The 23,028-nt window shown below is 41.6% G+C and overlaps 2 protein-coding genes across 3 annotated transcripts in view; one reads left to right on the forward strand and one right to left on the reverse strand.

Moving 5' to 3' along the window:
- Window positions 1–160: 160 nt before the first annotated feature.
- On the reverse strand, window positions 161–20,869 carry LOC139468539 (coiled-coil domain-containing protein 40-like). The gene is made up of 20 exons (XM_071250578.1): window positions 20,847–20,869; window positions 19,256–19,316; window positions 17,822–17,927; window positions 16,578–17,081; window positions 13,599–13,649; window positions 12,810–13,096; window positions 12,375–12,458; window positions 11,949–12,168; window positions 11,121–11,278; window positions 10,828–10,968; window positions 10,636–10,739; window positions 10,033–10,276; window positions 9,450–9,632; window positions 8,577–8,822; window positions 7,850–8,063; window positions 7,058–7,319; window positions 4,764–4,952; window positions 4,368–4,488; window positions 2,616–2,774; window positions 161–952 (listed from the first exon to the last, which is right to left on the reverse strand). Exons 1-20 carry the CDS (start codon window positions 20,864–20,866, stop codon window positions 704–706), a joined length of 3,603 nt encoding a protein of 1,200 aa, XP_071106679.1. The 5' UTR covers window positions 20,867–20,869; the 3' UTR covers window positions 161–703.
- A 92-nt stretch (window positions 20,870–20,961) lies between these two features.
- LOC139468540 (TBC1 domain family member 16-like) overlaps window positions 20,962–23,028 on the forward strand; it is a 35,488-nt gene continuing 33,421 nt past the window's right edge. For both annotated transcript variants that reach the window (XM_071250579.1, XM_071250581.1), the window contains exon 1: window positions 20,962–20,993. The gene's annotated coding sequence lies outside the window, so the exon portion shown is untranslated. The remainder of the gene's footprint in view (window positions 20,994–23,028) is intronic.

The following is a 23,028-nucleotide window of genomic DNA, read 5'->3' on the forward strand; positions in this document are numbered from 1 at the left end:
ATTGGTTGCTCATTTTTTTTGTGAAACCCAACAACTCACTCACTCTTGAGGATTAATGAATGAATAGGAACACTCACACACTACTTGTATAAATCATAGTTTATTCATGTGATTCCAGCATTATATTTAAATATATATATATGTTGTAAAGTGACTGAAATATTTAGGCTTTTTGGAAATTGCCTTTGTGAAAATTCCAGTCATTTTACAACTTGACTGGAACAAATATATACTGGAACAAATGAGCCCAGATTTGAAGACTCAAATTGTAGATTTAGGACAAAGCTTTGCTTGCAAAATAATTCTGCCAAGTTCAGTATTTCCAAAAAGTGTGAAAAAAGGAGCAAATTTGGCATTTTAAAAGGAAATAATCTGTTAAAAAATAAATGGACGGACAAACACATTAACATATCACATTACCTAAATTTAACTTAATAACTTATATACAATAGATACCTTTAATGTACAGAACAAAATATACAGACATTTTCATAGTACAGATTATTTCACACAAGGTCTTGACCTTAGCATTCAAACCAGAATGATATTGATAGAACATAAATCTCAAACAGACCGTCAACTACAAGCAATGCATTAAACAGTAGGTGATGACTTGTTAGAAAAACTGTTCCAGATACTGATTGGCAGGCAAAAAATCAATCCTGTAGGTCCTCGATTACATGCATCGATGCTGGTGAATGCATTAATCCTCATCATGGGGCACCCCCCGGGAGCTGAGAGCGATGGTGACGTTCCTCAATGCTGGTTGTACGTGTGGGAACTCCTGGTTGAGCCTGTCCACGATGGTGCTGAGCGCCTGCATGCGATCTATCTGCTTGTTGTGTTCTGTCTCCAGGGAGGACTCCGACTTGCACAGCATGGTGTACTTGCCATCCTTCACTTGCTGGTAATACTTGTGTTTCTGCTGCTTGGCAATAAGATCCTTCATATTCTGGAACATATTCAATCATATTGGAATTACATTTATTAACCATATTTTCTTGAGTATAGAGTACCCCTTACCCCCTCTAGGGGATGCAGTATTTTGGAAAAAGGATTTTTTTAGCCTTATGCGCAGTCAGATATTTTCGACTCATTTCAGGTGCAGTCATGATATGAAACATCAATTAAGAACTTTGCCATTGTGTCATTGTGTGAATAAAGGCAACTGCAAATTGCAAATTCAAATAAATATATTATGCATTTGAATATTAATAATATTGTAATTACATCCGAATTGACTCCATGATCTATGACATTGTTTGTTTACCTCTCTCCTGTGAACAATGGATGCTATCACTTTATTTCATTATATATTTTATATTTTTGGATGGTAATTGCTAAATCAATTTTCATTCACAACGTATGCAGATTAATCTGTGTCTATCTACCTAGGAATCTCCACATCAAACCAGCGATGATATCCTTACCACACCTTACAGAATATCATTAAGGTACATTCTCAGCCAAATCCATTACTTTTCATTGCAGCAAGCTGTAATTGTTGTATTACGTTATGATTGATTAAAATAACAACACTGTCAAAACATGTGAATAATAAAGTCTCACAGTGGAGTGCTGTCTGTGACTGGACATGTGATCATTTCCTCTATATAAAACCTTTGTGACACAACTTCATTTTTCCCTGCCCTGATACAGGATGCAGTCATAGACAATTTTATTAATTAGATATGAATGTGTCCTCTTTGAAACATACTCCCTGGAGCTGAAAACACGATATATTCATATATTTCTTAGATAATGAGAGTTGACACAATAACAATTTTTATTTTAAGAATATGCTAATCAGTGGGGGGGGGGGGGGGGGGGGGGGGGGGAAGGGGGGGGAATGAAAAAATGATACGAAAGAGGGGTGGCCAAGCAAAATTCACAACTATAGGGGTAATGAAAAAATGAAATTTGAATATTATTTTGAGTCTGGTCATTTGCTATAGGCAGGGAGGGGGGAAAATATGATACAGATCTACAACCAATTCCACCAGCCCACACACTCTCTATAAGATATGACCAGTCCCTTAATTTAATTCAAACACTTTCATGCATAGTTCAAATACAGTACGCTGAACTAGGGCTGGGACGAGCCCAAATTTACTACCCGGGTACCTGATCCCCTATTACCTGGCCCTACCCGGGTACCCACTGCAGGTCTCAAGAGTTGGGAACAAAATGTCTGATTGAGAAGTGTTTTATCGTAGCCCTGGCCAAAACTATTTAGATACATGTATCAAACGATCAGATCAGGCGTACACTGAAGTTGACTGAAGGTTTACCTTTACTCAGACATACACAAGTCAAAAGGATTGTGTCAGAAAGAAATGCGAACATTAGCGACTTGTGGAGTTTTTGTTATCAAACAATATATCATGTGACTAACCACGGGACTGGGTAGTCCTGTGGGTACCCGGGTCCTACTCAGGACCCACCCGACCCTAGTACCCGAGTTACCCGTCCCAGCCCTACGTTGAGCCCTTACATAAAGTGCTATTTCCTTGGGCTGAATGCTTTAAGCCTACATACACACTAATCCACAAGAGGATAAATATCAATGTTCCAGACGCAGCAGCCACTACACCATGATAAGACACAATCCACACCTTTAACTTCACATCAAGGAGCCTCTCGATGTCCCCATCCAGGGTGTCTGCAGAGCCCTGGAGTTGCTGACAGTTGACCTGCTTCTCCTCGAGCTGCCCACTCAGCTCCTGCTGGTGATCGCGCAGCTCATGAATGTCACTGTCACAGCTTGAAGCATCCTGTAGTATAGAGATGGCACACAGAGTGAGTGAGTGACTAGGAGAGAGAGGGAGGGAGCGAGAGTGAGTGAGTGAATGATAGAGGGAGTTTAACGCCACAGTCAGCAATATCCCAGATATATGATGGCAATCTGTACATAATGAACCTGAACCAAACAATCCAGTGATAGATATTGTGAACAATGATTCACGCTGTTGGGTATGATGACACGCTATATACTAAGTCACCAAACCTGACCACACCATATACTTGGTCATCTCTTATGACCTGCATGAGCTGCTGGGACCTGACCACATGATATACTTGGTCATCTCTTATGACCTGCATGAGCTGCTGGGACCTGACCACATGGTATACTTGGTCATCTCTTATGACCTGCATGAGCTGCTGGGACCTGACCACATGATATACTTGGTCATCTCTTATGACCTGCATGAGCTGCTGGGACCTGACCACATGATATACTTGGTCATCTCTTATGACCTGCATGAGCTGCTGGGACCTGACCACATGGTATACTTGGTCATCTCTTATGACCTGCATGAGCTGCTGGGACCTGACCACACGATATACTTGGTCATCTCTTATGACCTGCATGAGCTGCTTGGACCTGACAACACGATATACTTAGTCATCTCTTATGACCTGCATGAGCTGCTGGGACCTGTTCTAACCTGGAATCCCAACAGGGTCCGTAATGGTTAAAGTGGTAGTCAACAAGGAAATGTCATCAGTGCTTCCTGAATCTTAATTCTGATCCCTGGTCAGTGATATATCACTTTCATGTCTGCCTGTATTAGTGTGACCCAAGCAAACCAGCAACTGATGGCATGAGCAGCGATCTATGCAACTGGAGTACCATGACACATGACAGCCAGGCCACACATTCTTGTTACCAACCGATCCTCGCTGGTCAGCTTTTAGTACAATCATGGGGTAATGGCGAGTTCATTGTAATTAGCCCTAGAACAGGCAAACAATCTAACAGGAGCACTGTTCGAGTGAGTGTGAGTGTGAATTGGGCTTAACACTGCTTTTAACAGTATTCCAGTCATACCACAGCGTGTCAGCTCAATGTGGAAGGAAAGCCTGAAGTGATGCAGATCTGACATTTACCACTTTGGTGAAACCCCCAAACCCACAAGCATGATGCTGACAAACCTGGAAACAAAATTCAGCATGTCAGCTCAATGTGGGAGGAAAGCCTGAAGTGATGCAGATCTGACATTTACCGATTTGGTGGAACCCCAGACCCACAAGCATGGTGCTGACAAACCTGGAAACAAAATTGGGCATTTGAACACACAATCATAGGTTTAGGGCTGGCCCAAGGGAGACAACTCTGCACAGTGAATTACCGCGCCTTAGGTGACTAGGCCCTCCATGCCCCAAGCACTGTTCGAAGTAATCATAGTTCAATGACACATTTTCAAAGTGACCCATTCTAGTACCATAATCTCAGCCGCCATTAAGGTAACCTTTACAAGCACTAGGGTTCTAATGTGCACAAGGCTACCAACTTAGTCACATCCGAATGACTTCCCTGATTTGCATTTTCAAACAAAATTGACAGAGGAAGAAACAAAACTTACATTTGTTGTTTGTTTTATCTTTCTACGATGCTCAGCCATCTGTCTCTCAAACGTTCCCTTGGTAACAACTTTCTGCTTCATCTTGGACTGAGAGTCACCTCGGGTAACGATGGTGTCTCTCCTGAATATATAGATGGATGGATTTAACAGGAAATATAAACAACATACTAACTGGAACAAGTCAAGTCTTGTTTTAAAGCCACTTTTACCATTATTACAGGATTAACCAGTGGACTTCCACAAACACCCCTCTGGCCATCCCCCCCCAAACCCCAAACCATCAACATCAAAAACACAACTTCGCAACTTTGTCATATTTACTGTTACAGCAAATGTGTTATGAGATATCTAACAGGTAATGAGAACTCCTACAAATACATTACACAGCTGACATACCTGGAGACGGCCTTCTCCATGTCCTGGATCATCTTCTCCTGTTGCTTCATCAGCTGACTGTACCTGACCTGCATCCGATGGATCTCGGACTTCATGGCTCTGATCTCCCCCTGTCCAATCTCAGAGTCTACAGCTGCCCGGGTCTCCCTGGCAAGCTGGGTCTTCTTCTCCCACAACATGATTTGACGCCTGAAACAAGAAATATTGGATACTTGAAAAAACTATATTTTTCCTTTAGCAGAGGATGTTAAAATATGAATAAAATTGCCAACCATCTGTCTCTACTCACTCTGCCTCCACTCAGACTGTTCAGTAGCCTCACTACCACCTGTCTCTACTCAGACTGTTCAGTAGCCTCCCTACCACTTGTCTCTACTCAGGCTGTTAAGTAGCCTCCATACCACCTGTCTCTACTCAGACTGTTCAGTAGCCTCACTACCACCTGTCTCTACTCAGGCTGTTCAGTAGCCTCCCGTCCACCTGTCTCTACTCAGGCTGTTAAGTAGCCTCCCTTCCACCTGACTCTACTCAGACTGTTCAGTAGCCTCCCTACCACTTGTCTCCACTCAGGCTGTTAAGTAGCCTCCCTTCCACCTGTCTCTACTCAAGCTGTTAAGTAGCCTCCCTTCCACCTGACTCTACTCAGGCTGTTAAGTAGCCTCCCTACCACCTGTCTCTACTCAGGCTGTTAAGTAGCCTCCCTACCACTTGTCTCTACTCAGGCTGTTAAGTAGCCTCCCTTCCACCTGACTCTACTCAGGCTGTTAAGTAGCCTCCCTACCACTTGTCTCTACTCAGGCTGTTAAGTAGCCTCCCTACCACCTGTCTCTACTCAGGCTGTTAAGTAGCCTCCCTACCACTTGTCTCTACTCAGGCTGTTAAGTAGCCTCCCTTCCACCTGACTCTACTCAGGCTGTTAAGTAGCCTCCCTACCACCTGACTCTACTCAGGCTGTTAAGTAGCCTCCCTACCACTTGTCTCTACTCAAGCTGTTAAGTAGCCTCCCTTCCACCTGACTCTACTCAGGCTGTTAAGTAGCCTCACTACCACCTGTCTCTACTCAGGCTGTTAAGTAGCCTCCCTACCACTTGTCTCTACTCAGGCTGTTAAGTAGCCTCCCTTCCACCTGACTCTACTCAGGCTGTTAAGTAGCCTCCCTACCACTTGTCTCTACTCAGGCTGTTAAGTAGCCTCCCTACCACCTGACTCTACTCAGACTGTTCAGTAGCCTCCCTACCACTTGTCTCTACTCAGGCTGTTAAGTAGCCTCCATACCACCTGTCTCTACTCAGACTGTTCAGTAGCCTCACTACCACCTGTCTCTACTCAGGCTGTTCAGTAGCCTCCCGTCCACCTGTCTCTACTCAGGCTGTTAAGTAGCCTCCCTTCCACCTGACTCTACTCAGACTGTTCAGTAGCCTCCCTACCACTTGTCTCCACTCAGGCTGTTAAGTAGCCTCCCTTCCACCTGTCTCTACTCAAGCTGTTAAGTAGCCTCCCTTCCACCTGACTCTACTCAGGCTGTTAAGTAGCCTCCCTACCACCTGTCTCTACTCAGGCTGTTAAGTAGCCTCCCTACCACTTGTCTCTACTCAGGCTGTTAAGTAGCCTCCCTTCCACCTGACTCTACTCAGGCTGTTAAGTAGCCTCCCTACCACTTGTCTCTACTCAGGCTGTTAAGTAGCCTCCCTACCACCTGTCTCTACTCAGGCTGTTAAGTAGCCTCCCTACCACTTGTCTCTACTCAGGCTGTTAAGTAGCCTCCCTTCCACCTGACTCTACTCAGGCTGTTAAGTAGCCTCCCTACCACCTGACTCTACTCAGGCTGTTAAGTAGCCTCCCTACCACTTGTCTCTACTCAAGCTGTTAAGTAGCCTCCCTTCCACCTGACTCTACTCAGGCTGTTAAGTAGCCTCACTACCACCTGTCTCTACTCAGGCTGTTAAGTAGCCTCCCTACCACTTGTCTCTACTCAGGCTGTTAAGTAGCCTCCCTTCCACCTGACTCTACTCAGGCTGTTAAGTAGCCTCCCTACCACTTGTCTCTACTCAGGCTGTTAAGTAGCCTCCCTTCCACCTGACTCTACTCAGGCTGTTAAGTAGCCTCCCTACCACTTGTCTCTACTCAGGCTGTTAAGTAGCCTCCCTACCACTTGTCTCTACTCAGGCTGTTAAGTAGCCTCCCTTCCACCTGTCTCTACTCAGGCTGTTCAGTAGCCTCACTACCACCTGTCTCTACCCACTCTACCTCCACCAGACTGTTCAGTAGCCTCACTACCACCTGTCTCTACTCACTCTGCCTCCACCAGACTGTTCAGTAGCCTCTCCTTCTCCTCCTTCACAGAGTCCAGATTGTCCTGCATCTCTATGGATGATCTCTCTGCTTCCTTCAAGTTGGCGATGAAGTCATTCTCAAGCAACGATGTGCCCTGCTCAAGTTCCACCTCATAGCCCTTCTCTCTGTGTAGCAGTGTGTTCAACTTGATCATGTCATTCTGCATGTTGCGGATGTGGCGGTCAATATCATATGTCTCACGTCTCTGCTGGTCAATGTCATCTGTTGATTGATATCACAAAGTATGTAGCAATGTCAACTGCCATGTTCGGCGCCAAGTTTGGTGCCATGTTTGGGCAACTGTCATGCTTAGTGCCATTTCTGGCAACAGTGGATGCAAGTTTACACAATGTTTTTCACAACAATGTAATTGTTCCAAATTAGAGCAGATAGATGTTGTTCGTTAAAGTATTGTGAATCATTGTCTTCAGAACAATATTATGATATGATGACACAATTACACTAGTGTTCCCACAGGGTCACACAAGCCACTGTGCGCATCTATTTCCCTCATCATTAGTAGGATGTAGTTGACAAGGGTGGACACAGAACATCAACAATGAATGACATGGGTTTCTTGTAGGCACGTACAGCAACACTATATAATGATCAGTTAAAGATTATATCCAACTGTTAAAGATTATATCCAACAGTTAAAGATTATATCCAACAGTTAAAGATTGTATCAAACAGTTAAAGATTATATCAAACACATTCCATCAACAACCCATATAACGTCTATCCCAACATACGCTCAGTCCTGATCTTCTTCTGTAAGAGGATGGTGAGCTGCTTCTTGTGCTTCTCCACGTCCTGCGACTGGTCTTCCTTGTCCTTGGTCAGTCTGACCAGCTCACTCTGCTGCCGCAGCCACATCTGCTGCAGTTCTGTGATCTCCTGCTGCGTCCCGTCTATCGACTTCTGCAGGGAGTTGATGGTGACCTCCAGCGGACCCAGCTCCACACCCTGACAAACAAGGCATGAGGACTTATAGGGAGAGACACAGTTGGGGCTAATGCCAATTTTAACAGTACATCAGTAACATCACAATGTGTCAGCTTAGTGTGAGGTCAAAACATAAAGTCTGAATTGGACAGATTCCACTGTACATCTAAATACACTCCTGGAAAGGAAGCCTATGAACATCTCCAGTAGACAGTATCCCATGTATTGAGAACTTTCCCCAGCAGAGACATGTCCAGTAGACATCACCCCAAGTATTGAGAACTTACCCCAGCAGAGACATGTCCAGTAGACATCACCCCAAGTATTGAGAACTTACCCCAGCAGAGACATGTCCAGTAGACATCACCCCAAGTATTGAGAACTCACCCCAGCAGAGACATGTCCAGTAGACATCACCCCGACTATTGAGAATTTACCCCAGCAGAGACATGTCCAGTAGACATCACCCCAAGTATTGAGAACTTGCCCCAGCAGAGTTGATCATAGACATCACCCCAAGTATTGAGAACTTACCCCAGCAGAGTTGATCATGTGCTCGAGCTTCTTGTTGAACTGATCAATCAGATTCTGTTTGCGTTCAATGATAGCATTTCTCTTGATAATCTCATTCTCACTCTTGGAGATGATGTCATTCTTCTGGCGGATCTCATCGTCTAGACCCTGCAGGATCTTCTTCAGTCTCTCTGTCCTGGCCTTCACATTGGACGTGTCCAGAGCATTCCGGGCAATGGTGTTCTCTACCTCCGCCATTTGGGTCTCCTGAAAACACAAACACATAAGTTGATAAAATAGATGCAAGTTACATACCGAAACAACAGCATCAGCACCTTTCTCAAACGGTTTAGAAAAAAGTGCATGATCAGTTAGTGATTTGTTGCTATTTACAGTGTGAAATAACTAATATTTGTGACCTTTTCAAATACATAGGGTGAGTGTGAGTGTGAATTGGGCTCAGCACTACTACACTGAACTGCAGAAGAATGAGGAGAATTGATGCAGACATTTGACATTTACCACTTCAGAGAAACAATTACAGGTATAGATGGTCCTGACAAACCAAGAATCATACTCAGGGAAAATCCAGTGTTTCTTGCAAGCCTCAAACCCAACACTTGTGGTGCCTTAGTCAACAGGACAACCATTTGTGAATTATTATTGCTTATAAGAGAATAACTGCTAACTATTATCATGATCATAATTCATATGATTGCCAATCGATTGCCTGGATGTAAAAGCCATGAGGCTTGCCAGTTGTCTGATGGGAAGCATGTGGTGTGTGACATCTGTATTTGTATTTTGGTGGTTGCTAGAATACTTGAATGAACATTATAGACAAAAACTTTGTTGGTCTTTGTCTAAACCTAAATACTATCCAGGTGAACTCACCAGACTCTTGGTGAGGTCCCTCATCTTTTTGGTCAGTTTCTTGGTGTACTGGGAAGCCTTGTCCATGGTCAGCTGGTCCCGGATCTTCTCCATGATCTCATCCTCCAGCTTCACCTTCTCCTGGTACTCTCGCTCGATCTGCTTCCTCAGCCCATTCAACTCATTCATGCGCAGGGTCTTGTCCTGCAACAGAACAGATGGTGATAAGGTACGATTCCACAGTTTTATTCTCACATTCCTGATACTGCCAAGCACACAGTCATGAAGAGATTCATGAACTGAATAATTGTTACTTACAAGTACCCTAATAAGAATCGTAGCATATCATAATTAATATCTGTTTCTTTATTTAAGATGACTTTAGACATGTTCAACACTTCATTTATCAAAAGACTCCGCAATGGACGAATATTGGTAAATGAATGATTGCTAAATATTTTTGATCACATCAAAGTTAATCTTTCATAGCATAGTTCAAAACAATATCAACAAAACTGCCAGAATGAAAGAAAATCTTGGATTTGAAATGTTATTTTTATTTTAGTGTTACACACAAATGCCTTGAGCCATCATCTCAACCTACTGTTGTGGCCTTGTTGAGTGTCTGCTCAGTCTCATGCAACATCCGGGTGAAGGTCGTGTACTCGGCCTTGAGAGCGTCGTGTTTAGCCTGGCAGGTGGTCAGCTGCTTCTTGACCATGTCGATGTCCCGGTTCGTCTTGGCCAGGATCTGACACAGCTTCTCATTCTGCTCCTGCTCCTTCTGGATGGATTTCTTGAATCCCTCGATCTCAGTCTCCAGTGACAGGATCTTCTGCTGCTGCTGACTGCAATGGTGGGCAACAGTCAGGTGACCCATAAAATCATATTCATCCCAAACACCTTAGTGACCCATCATTTGCTATTGGGGGGAGCTGGGATTTTGTAGGGAGATATTTTCAGCTACAGCTGTAATACCAGATATTTGTTAATTAAAGTTATGAGCCTGAATATTGATCTAAACTAGCTAGGACTGCAAGTTTACCCAAACCCAGTGCCCCTGTGTAAAATTACCTGCGTGTACACCTTGCACATGATAAGACCCTCCTAGCTCTAATGAGGTTCAGAAGAAGTAAAACCCTAAAATTCTCACCATAGCCCTATCTGGGACTAGAAATCTCCCCAATTCCTGAATTCACATTCTTACTTGAGAGCCTCCTCCATGGCCGAATGCGCCTCGTCTCGGCGCCTCATTCCAATCAGACTGCTATTCCACTGCTGAAACAGCTGCTTCTTTTCAAGGGTGATTGCCTGCAGGGAGACATGTTCCATTCAATTTTCTAAAAGATTACAATCAAATTACAATCCTTGCCATTCTAATACCCTCCTACTGACTCACCTCAATTTCCATGTGTGCTTCCATCAGCGCTTCCTTGGCTGCCTTTGTCTCGTCCGACTGGGCGATGATCTGAGCTTCAAACATGGCCATCTCCTCCTTCAGCTTGTCCACCCTCTCCACCAGGCGGTCCACGTACAAGTCCTTGGAAGAAAATAAAACAATTCTTCAGAAATCATTACCTGAACCGAATTAGTCGATATTAAATCTTGTTAATCCTAGTTCCTTATATCATACATATTATTCGTTATGCTTTCAAGAATTTGATTTTTTTGTGTAAAACTAATATATCTGACCTGTTTCTGCTTCTCCATCTCGACCTTGGCCACTTCTGACTCCGCCTTCTCCGCAGCGCGTCTCATGATGGCGATGTCACCACGCACATCCTCCTTAGCATTGTCCATGTAGAAGAGACGCAGTGCCAGGTTCTCAACCTCAGCCTGGAGTTCAGCACCTACAGGACAGCCCAGGTACAGTGAGTGTGTGGGTGAGTGAGTGAGTGAGTGAGTGAGTGAGTGAGTGAGTGAGTGAGTGAGTGAGTGAGTGAGCGAGTGAGCAAGTTGTTCAGTGAGTGAGTGAGTTGTTCAGCGTGTTGTTCAGTGAGTGAGTTTTTTTAGTGAGTGAGTGAGTGAGTGAGCAAGTTGTTCAGTGAGTGAGTGTGTGAGTTGTTCAGTGAGTGAGCGAGTTGTTCAGTGAGTTCTTGAGTTCTTGAGTGAGTGAGTGAGCCAGTTGTTCAGTGAGTGAGCGAGCGAGTTGTTGAGTGAGTGAGTGAGTGAGTGAGTGAGTGAGTGAGTGAGTGAGTGAGTGAGTGAGTGAGTGAGTGAGTGAGTGAGTGAGTGAGTGTGCATGCGTGGGTGAGTGTCTTGGTGAGTGGATAAGTGATCTGGTGTTCAACATGCATCAGCAAGTTTTCAATTAACAACTGTAAAACAAAATAAAATGGTCTAGATCCCATTCCACAAAGCAATCTTAGCGCTAAGGTGATCATAACTCGAGGAACTTTAACATAGGCTTACGACAGTCTTAGTGCCACGATAGCTTTGTGGATCCTTTGTGGAACCCTGCCCATACAGATGTTGACATTCAGCTTAGTAGCTTCACACATGACAATCTTCCTCCCTTACCCCTCTTCTTCTCCTTGTTGACAGCCAGCTGGTTGTCCTTGTACAGGGAACGGACCTCATCCAGCTGCTGCTCTTCGTGCTGGCGATCCTGGTTGAGTGTGGAGTATTCGTCGTGGTTCTGTTCCAGCATCATCTGGTACCGAGCCAACTCCTGCTGGACTCCATACAGCTCCACACCCAGGTCCTCACGGTTCCTCTTCTTGGAGCGAAGGTTCTCCTCCTGCACACAAAATAATTATCATAGAATCAGAGTGTACCATTTGAAATATTTTGGTTGTTATATTTTAGTTTCAATTTTATAAGATCCAAACCTGAGAGACTAGTCTTGATTTCATGTCAAGTTTGACTAATTCGTCAATTAAAAGTTTTGGAATAATTTTCTGATTGCTCAACATTATCATTCAGATATGCACTGATTATTCTTACCAATTCCCTCAGTTCAAGAGAGACTTTCTCGTTCTGCTTCTCCAGGTGATTCTTCAAAGCATTCTGAAATCTTCTCATCAGGGGCTGAAAAAGAGATTGTTTTAAAGTTAGAGAATGATTGAAAGAACAAAAGAATTTTGTTAATAAATTAATGTTTTAATTTTATTTACTATTTTAAAATATTACTGACATGTTGAAAACCGTAAACATTTTTGCACCAATGCATTCACATTATTCATATTTTACAAACAAATGGCAAACTTATACCAAATATTATTAAAAAGGATTACAGAAGCCATTTATGGTCCAAACCTTACATGAACAGCTGTCAACATGTACGTGTCAAGCTGATAAAACATGACCACCTGGGAGCATATATATACAATCAGCTGTTGAAACGTATGTACATGAACAGCTGTTCCTATCAACACTTACATGATCAGGGTCCAGGACCACCATATCAGTTTCATTATCGCTGGCATCATCAGTGTCCGCGCCAACTTCATCTACAGCTTCCTCTTCATCATCACTCCCTCCATCACTGTCGTCCCCCTCAGGGTCGGAGGGTGGGCGGTCCAGGATGTCGGTGATATTGACATGGGTCTGAGGTGGCTCAGAGGGCATCTGGGGCTCAGAGGGCATCTGGGGCTCAGGGTAGTCACCAGGTTCACCGTCATCATAAACTCCAAAATCATACTTTTGGGGGTCATCCTCATCTTCAGCTGTATCAATGCAACAACATTCCAACATTAAGTGAGTAAGATGAGTTTAAGGAGCCATGTAAGTTATATTTCTTAGGATAGCCCAAATTAAACAGATCCTTGTGCTACCACTTGGCGAAACCAATGAGTCCTGTTATTCAAGTAAAATTGACCCAAGGAACCCCTATATGTCACACTCTCACAGAGGCATAGGTAGCCCAGTGTCTAAGGTGCTGTGATTCACTGTGCAGAGTTGTGTCCCTTGGGCATGCCAGAAACCTATGATTGTGGGGTCGAATCCCAGTTCACCCCGATTATGTTTCTAGGTTTGTCAGAACCATACCCATGCTCGTGGCTTTCACTGAAGTGGTAAACGTCTGAGACCTGCATCACTTCGGGCTCTCCTCCCACATTAAGCTGACACGCTGCGATATAACTGTAATACTGTTAAAAGCGGCATAAAACCCACCTCACTCACTCACACTCTCACTGGTGGTGAGCGGATACAGGCCAGGTGACTTACCTGCCAACTCTAAGGCCATTGTATTGTCTGGTTCTTTCTCTTCACCTACATCTGTAACAAGGGCAATCTTCATCAAATCAAGGGTCAAGCAGTCAAGTAATCAACACCATTACACATTTGCTTCGTTCTCCTTGATTATACATTCTAAGATGCTTCGCTAAAAGATCAAAGGTGCTGACTGTACTTATCCGATAAAGTACACTTTTTGACTTCCATCATAATGGACTCATGTCAGCAAGTGTCCTCATGCTTTAACTACAAATGTTCAGGGCAAACTATACTTCATTACACTACACATGGGGGTAGAGCAAACTTTATTTCTGAGTAATGTATATCCCTATTCTATTCTCTATGTACCTCTGTAACAGTAACTGTTAGCCAGTTGCTGTAACCTGTATAATGGGCCTCTTAACGGAATACATAGTCCTGCACCATCATGACCATGACCGTGGAATATATTTATTTTATGAAAAAATAATAATCTAGAAATGCATAGAGTCAAGAAGGATATAGTGTAATATAAGATTTCAGAGACTAAATGTTAGTCTACGGAATACACTGTGGCATCGTATAAGCAGGCCCACAATACACTTAATCGAATCAGAAGACTGTTAATTAACTTTCAGTTTAAACATGTTTTCTGAGCACATAGACCAGGTAAGGATAGTCCTGTTGCAACAAGAATTGTATTTGTATTTTAAGATTCAAGTCAAATACTGGCAATATCGTCACTTGTTTCAATTACCAAAGAACTGTGTAATTTCTATATATTATTCCTTGATCAAGAAGATTAGATAATGCAAAGAGCTCACTGGTCAGGCCTGGGTCTAAAGTGGTTTTTGTGTGCATTCTGGAGCCCTAGTCTGTTTTCTTAACTAGTTCATTACTTTGGATACATTTAACTACATAGCTCTCTCGTAGTATTAGCACAAACCTTTCTGGTACATCGTGTTAAAGTCTCACTAAGGTTAAGTCTCACCCCTACAAGGTCATGTTTCCCCATGTTTCATGTTTTCTACTCCTGTGATGTGAGAGTGATGCTCTAGGGGTAATTGCCCTGCTAATTAGTGTTGGCTTTTTCCTCATTGTTTAAGTCCCTGGCCTAATAATACTTATCCAATCTCACATTATGAATTTCTTCCTTCTTCTTTTGATCCTATGTGGAAACATGCTTGAACAAAGTTTCCAGTTTCTCAAAAACAATTCACCTGAACACATCCCAACATCACCATGGTTACCACTCAAACAAATCAACAACAAATTACGATCATTCTCTTTTGCAGAGCTTACAGGCTAGAGGAACTGTGATGCAGGGTTGGTTGGGAGGGCATATAGCGTGATATACTTATCCTATCTCACACTATACATTTATACCACAGTTAGATGGTGGGGCGCAGATACAACCATAAGACATACACAACGAAGCTGGTGCTAAACATTGGAATAAAAAATCTATCACACTGCCTAGACAAAAAATTGGTGAGTGGGAAAAATACACTATAACAGGTGATATGATCCCTTTATGTTAGTTGGACATTTAAGAGTTGACTTTCTCTGTGTGTGAGTTCATTGGAGTATGAACCTTCATAGAGTGAGGGCCAAACTGTATGAACATCGGAGCTTGAGAAAGTCAACCCTTATAAATTTTTATATCACTATTTTTACAGCAAATAATGTAGACCTAGATCCATACACAATGATATTTAGTACTGGATACATGTGATTTAATGTTTACACTGACACCAAAACAACAAACCGATGTATTGCGGAATAAAATAGTTCTCAAAACGAGAGTTGACATGAGCGTATGTATGCTTAACATGCTCTACAAGAACAACTTTTGTAGTTTCTTTAGAACAAAATTACTCAAATAATATCGTCATTGGACGAGAAAGATCTGTTCACAATGACAGCACATTGTAATACGTTTACATCAAGGACCACCGTCAAAATGGCCGACACGATAAACGTGACGAGAGAGATTTCGGAAGTTGTTAATGAACTTGTGGCGGTTACTGTACATGTTTTAGTCATCATTGATCATTTGGCCAGTCATTGAAAGATTATTGTAAAGATGTGTCCAATAGATACTCAGGTAAATTCATAGATTACTGTAGACTGTCACTGTAGTCTAGACACAGATCGAGCCAATACTACGATACTTTGGATGTGCGTTAGTTCGTTTTGTTCACTAGCATGGGTCGTAGTCAGGATATTCGTTAATGATCATGCAGTCAAACTCTATGACGTTGATCAATGTAAACTAAAACACTGAGTTCAAGATTAATGGATCTAAATGATCGGTAGGACGCTTCTGTATTTGTTCGTGCTAGGGAATTCCTAGGGGTTGCCCTAGGAATGTGGAAGTAGTCCATCAGTGTTTACGTCATATCAAGATTTCGTGTAAAATGTATGAGCATCAAATAGAGTCATTCATACACTTATGAAGGTCAATTTTGGGGTCATGTGACTGACCTCTCGTCCAATGGAAAAGCTGTATATTGTGTAAACTTCAAAATAAAAAATTATAACAACATGAATTTGGGTAGATCATGCGTTACATCATTACATGAATGGCTGCATAGCTGTAAATAATAATTGATACAGCGTACGACTTATAATCGATGCGGAAAGGGTCTCCAGCCAATCAAGTCTACCAGACAAGAATTGGTGAAGACCCAAGTGGTCATTAACAGAGATGTCAAGGAGGGAGTGGGAAGCGAAGACCATATTGGACTTCCAGAAACAGCCTTCCATAATGGCAGCGAGAGATGAAAGTTTGAAAATACAACAAAACACCATTAAACCTAATACTAATAAGCACATCTGCATATGTCACCTGGGTTTCCTTCCACAAAGCAATCTTAGAGTTATGACTATTGTAAGCCTATGTTAAAGTATGGTTACAATCATATCAGTGCTAAGATCACTATGTGGAATGGGCCCCTGGACAGGATACTAATATAAAGCTTGACTCACCGATCTCTTTCTCAGTAACTGAGTCTGGCCTCTTGATACCTGATCCAGGTCGGCTACCTGCGTTAGATGCAGGTCGACTCCCTTGACCTGACTTGGCTGCAGATGCAGGTCGAGACCCGTCCTGTGGGGAGACCTTGCCTCCTGCTGTGGGTGTGGTCGACCCTACCCTCTCTCCTGTGACCTCAAGGGGGCCAGTGGGGCTGGCTAACTTAGCAGATGCAGGTCGACCTGCAGCTGAGGATGGTCGAGCTGTGGCTGATGATGGTCGAGCTGATGGAGGGCGGTCGCTTGTGGGCGTGGGTGTACGTCCTGTCTTGGCTGCTGATGTTGGACGTGAATCAGCCTTAGGGGTAGCTGATGTTGGACGTGAATCAGCCTTAGGGGTAGCTGACGTCGGACGTGAAGCAGCCTTAGGGGTAGCTGATGTTGGACGTGAGTCAGCCTTAGGGGTAGCTGATGTTGGACGTGAAGCAGCCTTTGGAGCAGCTGATGTTGGACGCGAACCTAGTCATTAAAGGATATTTTAGAACAACTACCAGACTACCAAACTCCTCCAGCTGAAGAGACAGTATAGAAACATTCAGAAAAGAATGTACAACTGCCTTCTACAGGCATATAGTTATGTGCCATTTTTTTTGCATATTTAGCAATATTTACTGCAATATTTGGAGATATCCATATCCAAAATAACAAGATCAGACAGCTGCAAATGTTCATCCATGTTATCAATATTATGAGCCATGATAAAGATTATCATTAAGTGGTTAAGAGGCAAAGGTTACACAAGATACCATTGGTTTGATAACAATTTCTGCAATTTTCCTCAAAATCCTTGACAATGGCTTTGTGAGAGGTAATACATTTTAACTTATCCTAGTTTTAAGGCAACTGAAGGCAGTTTGTATGTGATAACACATTAAAAAAAGTGTAAAAAATATTTCTTAAAAAAACAACAATCTTGGTTAGTAGGTGGGAAAAAATAATGTAATGGCACTGCATGTAGCTCACCTGGATATGTAGTCTACAATTGAAATGTCAACAGAAACAGACACTTAACAAAAGTTACAGTCGGCACTGCTATTCAAATATTGTCGGCATAAATAGCATCAACGAATGTGAAACAAGTAACTAACTACATGTCTTCATGATGTTTGTATATCTTCAAGAATCAATGTTCAATTACAGAACATTGTTGAATAACATCTGCTTGTCTACATAAATAGAATTAAATACAAAATGGTTACCCCCAGCAGATTTTCTCCCTGACTGTGGTCTTGAGGAGGGTTTGGCTGACCCTGGTCGGGACGAGGGTCTGGTTTCTCCATCTTCCTCCATGGCGTCTGTTTCAAACTGTGGATAAAAGTCTCCATTACTGAATGTCACACTTCATGTTCGTCACACTCCCATTAGACGTTACTCTTCAATCAGTATGCCCATCAAGGAGCTCTTCAGCCAAAGGGAGGGTTTAGCATTGTGCTATTACTACTTACTGGACCGCCTCCGTGGGCGGCTAAGGGGCTAAAACAAGGACTGGTCGGTTTGGAGTCAGTATATTGTGTCTAAGTGGGGTATTCATGTTAAACTGCGGCATGGTATCTCAGTGGGCTAGCACTATAAATTGGCATCAGTCCGGACTAGTACAAGCAGCCACACAAACATACACATGTACATGCATGTTGCTATATAAGTGCAATAATCTTGGATGCGACGTTAAACACAATTTTGTAGAATTTTCCTATCCGGAATATTCTATAAGTAATACGTTAACACTGTTATACCGAGGCTGTTGTCTCCCACAACTGCTGCTATAGCGAAATCTACCACAGAGATCTCAATTACCTCATGCAGCACGTGCGTAGCCACCTAGCTGCCATGTGACACCCGTCACTCTTGTCTCCTTCGCTTGCGTTAGCAAGACCTGTATCCTACTGCTGAAGCGTTCCTCGAATATTCGGTGATATTTATTATAGTTTATTCTCTAATAAACTGTGCTTTTATGGTAGCTACGCTTGGATATAATTTTTCCCGCCCTTATTTCTCTATACTTGCGGGGTTCGCGCATGCACGTTGTGTTTTACGTTTCCCCTGTTCTTGTATGTTTTGGGGGTTAACATCACTTATTTCTCTATATGTTATATGTGTATGTTATATGTTCACACTGCTCGTTTATTTTCTTGTGAAAATGCCTGTTTGTGAATCATTGTTGTGCGTGCGTTGTAACCATGTTTTGCTCTTTGTTCTTAGAATAAAAAAATGTCTGACGTGGAAATGTCCCTGGTTTCAACCCCCTCTACCCCTGCTCCTCGGAGTTGCGGGATCTCAGTGAGCTAGCACTATAAATTGGCATCAGTCTGGACTAGTACATGTACAAGCAGCCACACAAACATACAAATGTACATGCATGTTGCTATATATAAGTGCAATAATCTTGGACGCGACGTTAAACACAATTTCACCTCACCTATTACTACTTACTGACTTTTATTAACATGATTAGTAATTAAATAGTTTGGTTTACAGGACAATAATTCAACAACTGTATCATTCATGATTATCATTTGCTCATCATACTGTTGCACAAATCATACATTACAAAATAAGGCATATCAAAGTCAATACAACTATTTAGACCAGTGATGCTGTTCAGATTGCTTGGAAAATATAAAAAAATGTAATACCTCTTTTAGAGCTTCTGTTGTCACCTTGGAGACAACATCCTGAACTTTAGAAGAAGAGGGTCTGGAAAACAGGAAAATATAAAGGATGAGAATGAACATGAAATTGAAAAATATATCAGAAACATAAAAGCAAAGATCATGGGAGTGAATTGGTGTTTAATTAGGGTTTTATCAGTCTTGTGATTTCCACTTGCATGGAGTCAGGGAAATACATTGAAAAAATACATGAAAGATCTGACGTCCAAGTAATGAGAGTAACATTGTGAACACATTAACACCATACCTTGCCAGTTAAATGGTATTGAACACAATGTGCCTGTTTAGAAGACTCAAGCAGTGATAGAAACTAACATTTTAGTCCACTAGTCCTTCTACTCAGTTGACGATGTAACATGTACGTGAGACAGGTTTTGTTACTTGTAAGAGTAACTATCTGACTGCATGTGCATGGACAACGGATTTCTGGACAAAAACGGGTCTACAATAATGATAACATGATGATGATAACATATAAGAAAACCCTTAAATATTGCAAATGTCTACTTGTCCTTATACCTGTTGGGCAGTTTGGCAAGGACTATAGGACTAGTGCCAATTTCTATCACTGATGTGTCATCAAGTTCTAGGTTGGGAAGAATGTTTAAAAGGGTGTCATCAAGTTCTAGGTTGGGAAGAATGTTTAAAAGGGTGTCATCAAGTTCTAGGTTGGGAAGAATGTTTAAAAGGGTGTCATCAAGTTCTAGGTTGGGAAGAATGTTTAAAAGGGTGTCATCAAGTTCTAGGTTGGGAAGAATGTTTAAAAGGGTGTCATCATGTTTTGTACTGAGAAGGATGTTTCAGGGGGTGTCATCAAGTTCAATGTTTGTCATTATCTGTACAATACTGAACATCGGGCAATTCTTCTACCCTTAAGACACAGCACGAGTGTTATGGATTGTAAACAAACAGCAGAGGCAATCACTTCATTATATGCACTACATGTTAAATACACTGTTATTTATGTTTGTTAGCCAAGTAGTAATGGAACATTGTGAAATGAAAAGTATGTCATCCACAGACTTTCACAATGGCAGATGCCATGCTGGGTTGTTTGTTTGGTTTTTGTTTAACCCTGCACTCAACAATATTTCTATATGACGGCGGTCTGTAAATTATCAAGTCTGGACCAGACAATCCAGTGATTGGTATCATACGCATCGATCTAGGCAATTTGGATTCGAGGACCACGCAATCCCGTTAGTCTTTAATATTTTCAAACCTAAGTCCTTGCTTATTAGGTTGGACAGTGTGAAATCCACTTGCCAAAAATTCTTTAACCTTACTTATTTTTTGTGAGAATCAGACGGAAAGAAAGGTAACAGCAGTAAGATGTACCTAGCTCTTACATTATTTACTGTGATAATCAGAAAGTCAGTCTCTTGGAAAATAAATTCATCACTATCTCCGTCGCCCATTTGTCATAAATGTTACCTTTGACACAGATCTGGACACCATTATTATTGAAAAAAGAACATGCATAGTTTCAGATTTAAAGCTATAAACAAATGCAAGATATTTTCGTAAATATATCCGCAATGAGTTCACAACAAACCTTTCCTGCTTGTCCGCCATACTGTAAATTGTTGCTATGCGTCAACAACAACCTGTTGTGGAATTGTGGGTAAAACTGTCGAACCAATAGAAATCGTCGTTACAACATTCACTGGGAATTATTCAAGATGGTGGCGTGTGACAGACGGTAAGTAGTCGAACGCCGATTTTCTAATACAAAGTTTGTTTGCGCCCTCATTGTGTTATCAGCGATTTTTCAAGACATTTAGAAATTATGTTAAATATTTTTCTGTTCAATTCATCATAAGTATGTGTATATATGTGTGAATTTGCCGCTTTGGCGACAATACTGTGTGTTGTTTTTATTCCTTATCCGCCCCCGTCAATGCTGACTTGTTTGACATCAATGGGCAGTTAGATGAGAATGCTACATTTTTTTTATTTAACTCGGAGCTTTCGAATTCTTAACTTCGGGAATCTAAACTGTTTACTATGTCTGTTCAGAGGGAAATAGGCACTGTTGAACGGGCCAATCAGTTCATGTAGCTTGGAAATATTTTCACCCCAAGCACAATTGTTGTGTTATGCTACTGCTAGGTGCAAAGATTATAACTTGTGTTTACATTGCAAGGTATTCAAGCTGGTAAATTAAAGATTGGACCCCAGCCAATATGTAGTTTCAGTAAGTTGAATTAGGTCATTCAAACAACACTTTACACATCTGCTGATGTTATGATGAAGATCAATCTACCAGGCACTGAATAATCCATTTCCCTAGTATTACAGAGAGACAATGTCCCAGTTTCGCACAGGAATCTATTACTATATCTAGACCTGCACGAAAATTGGAAACCAAACTTTGTAGCCAAGTCACCATTTATGTGTCACTTAGTGAATTACTTAGTGGAATAACAGTAGGTTGTGTTGAAACAACATTCATATTGATGATGATGATCACATCAGCTCTGTTACCAATGTAGAGTACTCATCATAGGTTTCAACACTTATTATCTATCTGTTTAGGAGATTCAACACCCGTAACATTTGAATATTAGTCTAGAAACTCTACCTTCAAATATGTTATTGGCCAGTTTCAACAAAAATGAAAACAACAGCATAATACTTATAAATACCTATCAAAAACTCATGTACTATACTGTTAAAATACTCTTTGCTATTTGAGAATGTAACAAATATGTCACAAAATAACCAATGTATTTTTTATTTAATCATAATTATTTGTGTTTAGTCTTCTACCTTGTTTTGGTCAGTCTATTGTATTGGACAGGTATCAGCCTGTTCATTAGAAGTCCACTCAACCATGACCTTATGTGATTATTAGCTGTCTGACAAGTTGGGTGTCTGACAAATGAGGAGACACCTGATATCGCTGTTGTAACAGCTTAATTAACCTTTGACTTTTAAGCCGACAATCAATTACCTTAATTGCAAATGAGACTTTATGATTCACTGCTCACATGTCTTTCTATCAGGTTTAATTTGTCTGTTTACATTCCACTATAATGTACCCTGTAAGCTGCTAAATTGTTACTGGCAATACCCTTTGTCTTATATAATTAGGATAATTGACAAGTATTTTGATTACCCCAAACAATGTGTTGAAATGATTTAATCTGATAAAATATAATTTCCGAAGGGATAAAGAAAATACAAATGTCTGCTAGCTGGAGCAGAATGTTGTTGACAATGCTAATTTTAAAAATGTTAACTAGTTCCCAGCACTTCTGAACATGTCTATATATTTTCTAATCCCCATGAAATACCAAAAGTTTCAGATGAACAGGGTTTCACTGTAAATATTCTAACCCTCACTCTACATGGACACTTGCGAAACCGGTTCCTGTGTATACAATTACTATTTGGTGCTGATGAAGTTCTTGTTGATTGCTGATTTCATTATGTAAATTGGATTATTGAGGTTGCCACTTTACACAAAGGGTAGTTTCCTACCTACCATACACTGCTTACACAATTTGTCAATCTACCCTGTCAGAATATTTATCAATCTACTTACCTGATAAAGAACAAAATGTTTGTGAAATTGAACCTTACTTTTAAATACTAACTATCATGCTTATTTCTTGTCCTGTATTAAATTATCGGACATTTGGAAATATGTTGTTCTTCATCAGGAATCAAAGTTTGTCATATGAACCTCTATGGGTTTGGATCCATCTGCTTTATGAGAGCAAGGAACCAGT

The sequence above is a fragment of the Haliotis cracherodii genome, unplaced genomic scaffold (genome assembly GCF_022045235.1).
Source record: "Haliotis cracherodii isolate W230 unplaced genomic scaffold, xgHalCrac1.p SCAF_2, whole genome shotgun sequence".
Classification (NCBI taxonomy): Eukaryota; Metazoa; Mollusca; class Gastropoda; order Lepetellida; family Haliotidae; genus Haliotis; species Haliotis cracherodii.

Coding starts and splice junctions, on each gene's coding strand:
- LOC139468539 (XM_071250578.1), bottom strand. CDS start 20,866: ATGGCGGACAAGCAGGAAAG. Junction 9,633..10,032: donor CACTCAACAAGGCCACAACA/GTAGGTTGAGAT, acceptor GTTCTGTTGCAG/GACAAGACCCTGCGCATGAA. Junction 8,823..9,449: donor GGGACCTCACCAAGAGTCTG/GTGAGTTCACCT, acceptor TTGTGTTTTCAG/GAGACCCAAATGGCGGAGGT.